This window comes from Borostomias antarcticus, assembly GCF_949987555.1.
Source record: "Borostomias antarcticus genome assembly, chromosome: 30".
Lineage (NCBI taxonomy): Eukaryota > Metazoa > Chordata > Actinopteri > Stomiiformes > Stomiidae > Borostomias > Borostomias antarcticus.
The window spans coordinates 4,696,667-4,707,534 of NC_140263.1; the positions used below are offsets into that span (position 1 = coordinate 4,696,667).

A 10,868-nucleotide genomic window follows, 5' to 3' on the forward strand; every position below is an offset into this window, starting at 1 on the left:
TGCTACACTAGTTAGTATGAAGGACACAGGTTAGTATGTTATGCTACACTGGTTAGTATGAAGGACACAGGTTAGTATGCTACACTGGTTAGTATGAAGGACACAGGTTAGTATGCTACACTGGTTAGTATGAAGGACACAGGCTAGTATGTTATGCTACACTGGTTAGTATGAAGGAGACAGGTTAGTATGCTATGCTACACTGGTTAGTATGAAGGACACAGGTTAGTATGCTACACTGGTTAGTATGAAGGACACAGGCTAGTATGTTATGCTACACTAGTTAGTATGGACACAAGTTAGTATGCTACACTGGTTAGTATGAACGACAGGTTAGTATGCTATGCTACACTAGTTAGTATGAAGGAGACAGGTTAGTATGCTATGCTACACTGGTTAGTATGAAGGAGACAGGTTAGTATGCCTGGGGGGGCAGAGTACTTTCTCTCCGTCTCTTCCTGATATCTTCGCTGCCCTTTGATGTGGATATCCCCCAGATAAGAGACGGGGGAGGAGTCTGTCCTCTGATATGCAAAGTTATCAATAAGAATGGGCGCCACCGCGGGCGCCCCCGCGCCGGGAGAGAGGGGAGGGGCGAGAGGGCCATCAGCGCCTTCATCTCCCGCCCCGAGGAGGAGGAGGAGGGGGCTACAATTAGACCACAACAACAACAGGCCTTATCAGATCTCGGTGGTCGTTAACGAGGACGCCGAACACCAGCAGGCTTTTACTCTCGAACGCTGCGTGTGCAGACAAGCCGCTTGTGTATTCAGGAAGAAGGGCTACAATGACCTCAATGCACAAAGACACCGTTTCTTGAACAGGAAGACCAGTAGGGTTATCGGGGGAATGGAGACTTGTGGCCTATTGAGTGCAGAATGCATACTTGTGAAAAGAGAAGGCTTATTTATAAGTACAACTAATGACTACATTTCCAAATAAAATTGAAAAAAATTAAAATAAAATTTGAAAAAAAAAAGAAAAGCCAACGTGCGTAGCTTGACCAACAGGGTCCAAAAAATGTAAGCGTTTCACAAGCAAGTGATCATTCCTCCTCCATCTTTGGGTATCCTGACGTTTCAGCACCCGAGCTGATGATATGCCTGCAGTGCCCCCTTGTGGCAGTCCTGGAGAATAACAGCTCTTGAGTCCTAAACCGGTCATGACGTACAGTACTCTGGTCTTTCGTCACACCCTGGCCCGGGGGTCATGAGAGACACATGCAGGCTCCGCTAATTCGGTCTTCGGGTGTGGCAGGGTTACTCGACGCAGAAACGTATCGTCATAGAAACGGCTCTTCCTTCAGTTGCCTCGTCCACACAGTGATCACATGACACGGGTGACGACCCCCGCCACGACTGGGAGGGGACCCAAACCAGCTGTAACACCTGTACCTGTACTGGCGGACCCACACACACACACTCACACACACTCACACACACACACACACACACACTACCCCTGTCTTTCGGCTGGGGCTGGTCTGTTTGTCAGTGATAAGCAATGTGTGCTCTTCCGAATAGAGGAGAAATAGCTTCCTTCCTCTCGCTTGGTCACACACACACACACACACACACACACACAAACAAACACGCACACACACAGCAGTATTAGAAGTCTGACACTTTTTTTTTGCACACCAGTAGTTGTAGATGCCGAGTGTACAGATTCTTTCCTGCTTAACGAGGAGGAAGACATTTATCAGAGAATGATCCAAATTAATTGGAAGCATCCAATTAAAGAGACAAAGTATAACACCACAAATGTAGAAGGGTATAGCATTAGTATTTCGATTAGCTGGCTTTTTTCTTATTTTTTCTGTCTTTCTCAAACTCCTCTTTAATGTGCCCGGAGCAGATCAACGCTGAAATACCTAGTCTTGCCACAAGAGGGCGCTATATCGTTTCCACAGATCTTAAAACCTATCCAGTGGTCTTATACTGCAGGGTGTCCCTCTCTGTCGAGTCAACAACTGAAACCTATTCCCACCATCCAGTTACCATCTCTAATCTTTCATAGTATTTATGAGTGTGCTTGCTGTGCACTTGAACACTATTGTAATCCTACATACTTAAATCACTTATTCCTCTTCAGGAAACATTTTTGCTCTTTATCTCTTTTAACCCTTTTAACCCTGAAAATACAGTGACAACATTTCGAATATTAATTGGATTTTCCCTATAATACTAGAAAGCGCAGTGTCTCAGCTTTCAGCAAGTGTTGGAGTGAGGAATTTTTAAGATTTGTTAGATATATTTTTTATATTATTAAATATTTGTTAGATATTTTTTAAATGTTGCCGGTGACGAGGTCGTATCGAAAGGGTTAAAACGTTAAAAATCTTTAGCATAGGGTCATAGGTAAGTAGTGTAAAAGTATGTAGTAAAAAGCTATGGTATGAAAGACTGCACTGAACACGCTTGGTGATAAAAATAATTGTTAGTGTAAAATATTCTGCAGGTGTCTGGAAAGTGAACAGTTATCAAACTGATTTAGTTGACTATACTGGGCCTAGAGATCGGCATAGTGGATAAGACCATCACCCCTGGATCACGCCCCCTAGTGGTGTGGAGGTTTCCTCGATTGTTGAAGTTCGTCAACTAACCCATTGTCCACTCTCAATAAAAAGAAAGAATGAATGTATACCAAATGTTTTTTATAGTACTCTTAAACTCTGTCTTTCTCCCCACAGCGATCAGGGAAGATGGCATGCCAGGCGGGAGGAATAAAAGCATTGGGCCTGTCCAGGTATGTTTGGCAGCCATTTTGTGTCAAGTCTGTCTAGGTTAGTTTATTGCTTATTTGGCAGGGACAGCATACATTAAAGAAATATACCAGAATTATTTCTAATTCTATGAACTCTACATCTTCTATGCTCTAATGAGCGCCCAGTAACAAAGGTCAACCAGGTACATCTGGGTCACATAGAAGCTGCAACGCAGTGAAGACACCATAATAATTTAATGAAAAGCTAATGCATTTCTATTTCTAGCTGAACACTCTGCATTGTTTTGTCCTGCTGAACGCAGCCTGATTCTGACCCTGTCCAAGTAATGACATTATCTGATCGATAGTGCAGGCAAACGGGGGAGCTGTCCACAGAGTCGCCTCCGAGCTTGAACCTTTTGTTCAACCAGCCTCTTAAGAGCACTCTACATTCAATTTCTTCAGTCGGGCAGCAAAACGTATTAAAAATGTTTTTCTCAGTGCTGGGAAAACATTGAAAAGATACATTATTCCTTTTCAGTTCTGCAAATTCTGGAATAAATGTGAAGTGTTTTTGCTTTAGTGTATCGTTCTGGTTCACTTTTCTGTTACGTGCATCAGCTGTTCAGAATTCAGTCCATGTGAGAACTAAAGGATGAGGCCCAAGTCTATTGAGATGTACTTTTAACAGCCATTAAAAACGCAAAGAATCGGCCCCCACAAAAGTCCTCATTGATCCATGAGATCCACCGATATTCCATTAATGAAATGAAAATAGACAATTGCTAAATTACTCAAATTTTACACATATCTAATACTTCTGTTTAAATGGGCTTAATTAACTAATTAATTAATTGATCTGTCTTTGGCATTTTAGGGCGCCGAATATGGTTTTAAAAGAAAAAAGAAAAGAAAAACATTTATTCTTGCCATCGAGGAGAAGGCACAGGGACCTAGGAACTATTTTTTCTCAGGGGGTGCAGGAAAAAAATTAATTATTTAATAAAGCATTCCTGAGAACATTGGCACTGGGCACACCATTGTTGTTATGATTTCCAAAAAGATCAAATTAAGCTTCCGGCAAAATCTCTGATACTGTATATAGAGTCACATAGATCTTCTGCTTATAGAGTCACATAGATCTTCTGCATATAGAGTCACATAGATCTCCTGCATATAGAGTCACATAGATCTGCTACATATAGAGTCACATAGATCTCCTGCTTATAGAGTTACATAGATCTCCTGCATATAGAGTCACATAGATCTGCTACATATAGAGTCACATAGATCTCCTGCTTATAGAGTCACATAGATCTCCTGCATATAGAATCACATAGATCTCCTGCTTATAGAGTTACATAGATCTCCTGCATATAGAGTCACATAGATCTGCTACATATAGAGTCACATAGATCTCCTGCATATAGAGTCACATAGAAGATAACATAAAAATAAGGAAAAAATAACTTAAAATAACTGTTATATAAATAATAAATATATAAAAATGTATAGAAACTGCTGTTTGAATTTGTGTGATGAAAATGTTAGTTATGGAATAGTTATTGAAATAAGAAATTACATTTTCAGAAATGTCGCACTTTCTTATACAGCAGTTAGTCGTACTTGAGCGTTGATGTGGCCCTACTATGAGAAGAACATACCAGCAGTGGCCCCAAGCCAATTAGAGTTTGAGACCCCTGAGACCCCTGACCCCTGACCCCTGCCTCTATCTGGGCCCAGGCACATTCACGCACACACAGACACACACCAGTGTTTGCCATGTCTCTCCTATGATGTTATTAGCCTCTCTTACTCAGAAAATGTAATTTAATGTTATTTATTGCTCTATAAATGTTCTTAGCCGGTAGACAAACATAATCCTGGAGCTTGCTCGATCGCCTTGTTGAGAGGAGTCAGGGAAGAATTTTTACAGCTCACTTATCTGGCCCCCGGGTGATTACTGTTTTTTTGCTTCCCTCTGGAATATGTAGAGAGTGGGTCGTATGCCCACCTCCCTTGTTCTCTGTAAAGCGCATTGTGTTGCCTCTGGGTATGAAATGCGCTATACAAATAAAGCTTTGATTGATTGATTGATGGTATAAGATCTTCAACCTCATTTCAAACTCACCCAATGATGCAAACAACCTTTTAAATAACACCCGAGTGACATTTAGCAATACTTGAAATACCTCAACTTTTTTTTTTCCTTTGAGAAGCGTCTACCGAGGGTTTATAGACGGAAATTCTCTGCATATCGTCTGAGGACGGACGCAAATCCTTGATGGCGGCGTGCGCCTCGGCGTCTGTGTCCTCGCCGTCCGTGTCCTTGCACCGGAGCGGATATGAGCCCCCGCTCAACAAAGCCCTGCCCCACGCCTGAGCCTCATTACCGACGGAGGGTCAACTCATTAGGATAAATCGCCATCCTCCATAGACTCATCAGGTGTCTTTCAGACATCCCATAATAGCAGGGCGGCCTCACGGCTTTGGAGAAGTCACTCGCTTCCACCAGATGAATGTGTGTGTTTTGTTTTTTTTCGCACGGTGACAGACGCTTCCTGGGTACTTTTTGTTCGTGGTTATAATGAGTCTTGCGGTTCTCCGCCCGCGGTGAGAGAGAACGTTGTGGTTCTCCGCACCGCGGTGAGACAAGACTACTCAGACGACACTTATCGATCTCTCTCCCCTTCTCTGAACAATGTGTGAAAGACGTTTCCGCGTCTTGGAACAGTCGACTCATCATATACGCATTTCTATGAAACCCACATCATTGTACAGTGTTTCATTATTACCGTGCTGTAAGCCTTTATGATGTGTACTATGTGTACTACACATGTATACTGCTATTGTCCAATCAACAAGCTTTGTTGAGCTTGAGGTCCATGTGCTACAGTGTGACTAAAACTCTCACTCTAGTTATTCATACTGCCTCTAAACAAGGCTTGACTGGTTTCCTGCAGATTGTGTTAATATAATATAATACAATATATAATATATAAAAGAGTTTAGGTGAGTACACTATCTGGATTGGTGAGTATTAAGGGTTTATTGAATGTCAAGGGGAAAATGGATGACATACCTCACATCGTTTTCTTCTCGCTCGCTAACTCGCCGTAGATTTCACAAGAAGAAATCGAGCGCATCATGACGGGCCAGGAGTTTAAGGAGGACAACGGTATCCCAGAACACACCTGGGCGAACAACGGGGACAGCGACCAGAGCTCCCCTGACAACGGCGTCTCGGAGGGCAACCAGCCTTCTCCGGTGTCCACCCTGTCGTCCAGGTGAGCTGCTGTTGTTTTGGGCACAGATGACCGAGGTAGCCGTCAAGCATTTCACTGTACACTACATAGTATGTGTATCACACTACATAGTATGTGTATCTTGAATCAACATCCTTGGAAAAGTCATGGTATAATGGCTTGATTAACACAATGGGGTGGATTTTATGTTTATGAGTTTAACTGTCTGAGCTTTAGCGTGTTACATACTGAAAAGAGTAGGATTTGACTAGAACAGAATTCATATGGCCCGTTCAGAGAACAAAAGAGGGAATGCGCGCACATCAAAAAAGTGCAGGTGCTGGACCCAAACGAATAGACTGTTCAGAGAACACACACAGCCCTCTTGCTCAATCTGAATGATCTTTTTCTAGAATTGACGGAGAACTCCTCTTGGGGTGTGAGGTAACAGTGACCACCCCACCACCCCAACCCACTCTCACAGTCACCCCCCCTACCCCAACCCACTCTCACAGTCACCATCTCGTTTCTACCTCCTCGCTGGGTTTGCTGCCACAGAAACAAATATTTTAATTCCTCCGCTTCTGGCGAAGGAATGGTTCTGACGAAGGAATGCTGTCGTCAACGCTCAGAGCTCAGGGTCGATTCTCTCGGTATCTCTTTATCAGCTGCGTCTGTCTGCCGTGCCGGCGCTCGTCCAAACACAGGCATGCGCGCGCCGCGTTTACCGAGAACGCAGAATAACTTACAGTCGGGGGGTTCAGATGAGATGATAAGATGTGAGAACGCTTCAGGGTCAAAACTGCGTCTCACATTTCCCTCTCCCTCTGTGGGCAGTCGGTCTCTGGAGATGACCAGCTACGCTGCTTCCTACCGGGACCAGTACGCCGGCACCCCCGTGTCCTCCGCCCACTACCCGTTCGTGCCGCACCTCTTCGGCTACACCACCCCCTCGGGCCTCCTGAACCCCCCGGCCCGGAGCCTGTACCCCCAGTCCCAAACCCTGGTGTCCCAGCTCATGGTGGCGGAGGACCTGGCGCCCCTGGGCACCCCCATGCTCATAGAGGACGGGTAAGTACCCCGTCGCCCGGACCGTAGCCGCATCCACATCCATTGCGAGGCGTAATTGACGACGGCGCTGCATTTCAGCGGTTATCTGTGCGTCTTTGATGTGTTCTGATCCTTATCTGTCATGATTTGTTTGACCTTGTGGGCAGTGGCTTGTTATTATTTTTGTTTGGTTGGTGGTGTGCTGTTTTCTTGGCAGCTGTGGCTCAGGAGGTAAACTCGGGGTCGTCCAATCAATTGTAGGGCCGGCGGTTCAATTCCCGGCTCCTCCTGTCCACATGTGGAAGTGTCCTTGGGCAAAGACGCTGAACCCAGAATTGCTCGTTGAGTTAGCAGGCTAGCGCCTTGCATGGCAGATGCCACCATTGGTGTGTGAATGTGTGTGAATGGGTGAATGAGAGGCCCTTGTAAGGCGCTTTGGATAAAAGTGCTATACTGTATAAGCGCTGTCCATTTAGCATTTAGCATTGTTTGTCCGCTCTGATCTCTGTCCAAGGTCATGACCTATTTCTTCCCTTTGACCTGTCTGTTTCCCCTTTGTCTCTCTTTCTCCTTCTCTCTTCTTCCTCTCTCTCTCTCTCTCTCTGCCCCCCCTCCATCTCTCATTCTCTCTCTCTCTGCCCCCTCTTCATCTCTCTCACTCTCTCTCCCCCGTCACCATCTCTCATTCTCTCTCTCTCTCCCCCCTCTCCATCTCTCCATCTCTCTTTCTGCCCCCCCCTCTCCATCTCTCTCTCTCTCTCTCTCTGCCCACTCTCCATCACACTCTCTCTCTGCCCCCTCTCCATCTCCCTCTCTCTCTCTCTCCCCCCCCTCCATCTCTCCCTCTCCCCCCTCCCTCCCTCCCTCCCTCTCTGATCTCTCCCAGGTACAGGGTGACCCAGGCGGAGCTGTTCGCCCTGCTGTGCCGCCTGGCCGACGAGCTGCTGTTCCGCCAGATCTCCTGGGTCAAGCGGCTGCCCTTCTTCTGCGAGCTGTCCATCGAGGACTACACCCGCCTGCTCAGCTCCACCTGGCAGGAGCTCATCCTGCTGTCCAGTCTCACCATCTACAGCGCGCAGGTGTTCGGGGACCTGTCCGAAGTCACCGCCAAGTACTCCCCCTCCGACCACGAGCTCAAACAGTGAGAGACGCTTCCGGAAATCCCCCCATAGATTCTTAGGCCCCGGGTTTAGACCGCAAAGTTCCCGAGAACGTTCAGTTCTCGTTTTGCACCTCGCAGTTACACGGTAACGACAGAGTTTTTAAAACCCATGAAACTTCGAGAACGCCGCGAGGGGTGTTTTCGTTCTCGTTTTCCCGGATTCCGTTTCCGTGTAAACGGGCGAAAGCGATCTCGTTTTGATAACGACGAAGGACGTTCAGCTATTGGACAGTTAAATTATGACACGTCATTTTTTAGAGCCCATAATGTGATTGTAGGACTCAATGTGATTGCTTAGTCTAAATAGGCTACTCTTGTACTCTCTTCTTCTATATAGATATAAGACAAAAGTAGGCTATAGGTTGTATAACAGTAATAAAATAGACTACGATTTTCCTAATTATATCATTTGTGTTAAGACTGATGACTGATTTGCTTCCATACATAGTGTGGAGTGTATTTTGAGCAGGGTGCTGCTGACAAAAGTCCTCAACAATACAAATAATAATAATAATAATAATAATTATGATATAAATGATACTGATAATAATACAACATATGCTGTATAACAAATTAGGCCGACTAGTTAATTGATAACTAAAGAATAGACCCTAAGTTGGAAATGTAGGCCTGAGAACAGACTGACCAAGATTTCCTTTGGTTGAAGACAGGCAGCCCTAAATAAATGCATTCGAAACAAATTAATTTCATAGATGACTCTCAGCGTCTGTCTACAACAGGCAGGCGCATACGCAGTGTTGTGAATGGTGTTGCGATATTGTTTCCGCGTAACCCTGATAACTTCTGGCAATGCTGATGAAACGTTCCGTGTAACTTGGAGGTCATACTCACTCCGTTGTCATTCTCGTTCCGAAACGCTGCTGGCCTCAAAGTTGGGGCAACGTGAAACCAGGTTTTAGCTCTGGGTCTTAGATCCTAACTTGGGTCTGTCAGGAAGATTAGGAAGACAGTTCTGGAGTCAGAGCTTGTAGTTTAAGGATTAATAAATAATTGATTGATTGATTGATTGATTGATTGGTTGGTTGATTGATTGGTTGATTGATTGGTTGATTGATTGGTTGGTTGGTTATTGATTTATTGATTATAGATCATTGGTTATTTCTCTTCCAGATTCAGTGAAGATGGTATGGATGTGATGGAGAGACTGATATACTTGTTCCGCAAATTTCACCAGCTGAAGGTTAGCAACGAGGAGTACGCCTGCATGAAAGCCATCAACTTCCTCAACCAAGGTATATTAGACTCTACATCAATGCTGCATCCATACTTTAAAATGGGAAAGTGTTTGAAGTGACAATATTGTAATGTTTCACTGGCTATGTATCTCAGTTGATAAATCTAAAGCCTATAATATACAGTAACTAATTGAAAATATTTTTCAGCTCTCAATACAATCAAACACATTCCTTTCATGAAAGCAGAAGAATGCATTCGACGTTGCCGTTATTTTTTCATCATCACAATGATAACTGTACCGTCTCTTCTCAGACATCCGGGGGCTTTCCAATGTGTCTCAGCTGGAGCAGCTCAATAAGCGCTACTGGTACGTGTGCCAGGACCTGACGGAGTACAAGTATCCGCACCAGCCCAAACGCTTCCCAGAGATCATGATGTGCCTCCCCGAAATCCGCTTCATAGCAGGTGAGCGTGCCGTTAAGGACGGGGATGTGTGTTTATTTTTGGGCTGGCTGTGGCTCAGGAGATAGAGCGGGTCGCCCAATGGTCGTAGGGTCGGCGGTACGAATCCTGTATCCAGGATTCAGGGAGTGTCCTGGGTGAATAAAAGAGATCTGTATGATGTTTGGGAATTTCTGTATGGGGGCCGGAACAGTGCTTCTGGCGTGGGTACGGTGGCCCGGCAGGTATTGCAAGTCATCATGCATTTCAATGGGACTAAAATTAGGAATAAAAACTCAAATATCTAAAAAAAAAGTTTCTCGCACAAAGAATGACAAACTGGATAAGCAGCAAAGTTCTGAGGAGAATAAGAAAGAAAGAAAGAAAGAAAGAAAGAAAGAAAGAGAAAGAAAGAAAGAAAGAGAAAGAAAGAAAGAAAGAAAGAAAGAAAGAAAGAAAGAAAGAAAGAAAGAAAGAAAGAAAGAAAGAAAGAAAGGAAGAAAGAGAAAGAAAGAAAGAAAGAAAGAAAGAAAGAAAGAAAGAGAGAAAGAAAGAAAGAAAGAAAGAAAGAAAGAAAGAAAGAAAGAAAGAAAGAAAGAAAGAAAGAAAGAAAGAAAGAAAGTAAGTAAGAAAGAAGGAAATTTCAGGATGTGGGCACCCTCGTCTCTGTTCTCACCGTCATCTCTGCTCCCTCTTTCCAGGGAAACTGGTGAGCGTTCCTCTGGAACAGCTCCCCCTGCTGTTCAAGGCAGTACTGCACTCCTGCAAGTCGAGCCTCAACAACCTCCGAGCAGGGACTACACCCGGCCTGGCAACAGGCCCCGCCCCTGGCAACTGAGCCAAACCCAAACCCACCATCCACCTGAAGGAGAGGGGGGGAAGGGGACAGGGATGCCCCCTCACCCCCATCCCGTTTGATCCTTTATGAATGTGACAGCTATTTGAATTGTGATTGTTGTTTTTTTTCTATATGTATTTATTACATGACAGAACTGAATGTATTCTCATCTACGCAGTGCACATGCCTCAAGCATGTAACCATGCAACAAGAAATGCACAACCAATGC

General features: G+C 44.7%; 1 protein-coding gene across 1 annotated transcript in view; it reads left to right on the top strand.

Moving 5' to 3' along the window:
- Positions 1 to 10,639, top strand: part of LOC311327135 (nuclear receptor subfamily 6 group A member 1-like) — a gene marked incomplete at both ends in the record, with an annotated part of 13,218 nt that extends 2,579 nt beyond the window's left edge. The window contains 7 exons of the mRNA XM_084460162.1: positions 2,693 to 2,748; positions 5,827 to 5,993; positions 6,789 to 7,022; positions 7,888 to 8,142; positions 9,295 to 9,416; positions 9,673 to 9,825; positions 10,503 to 10,639. Of these exons, the coding sequence (XP_084316288.1) occupies positions 2,693 to 2,748; positions 5,827 to 5,993; positions 6,789 to 7,022; positions 7,888 to 8,142; positions 9,295 to 9,416; positions 9,673 to 9,825; positions 10,503 to 10,639 (1,124 nt within the window). The remainder of the gene's footprint in view (positions 1 to 2,692; positions 2,749 to 5,826; positions 5,994 to 6,788; positions 7,023 to 7,887; positions 8,143 to 9,294; positions 9,417 to 9,672; positions 9,826 to 10,502) is intronic.
- Between the last annotated feature and the right edge of the window lie 229 nt (positions 10,640 to 10,868).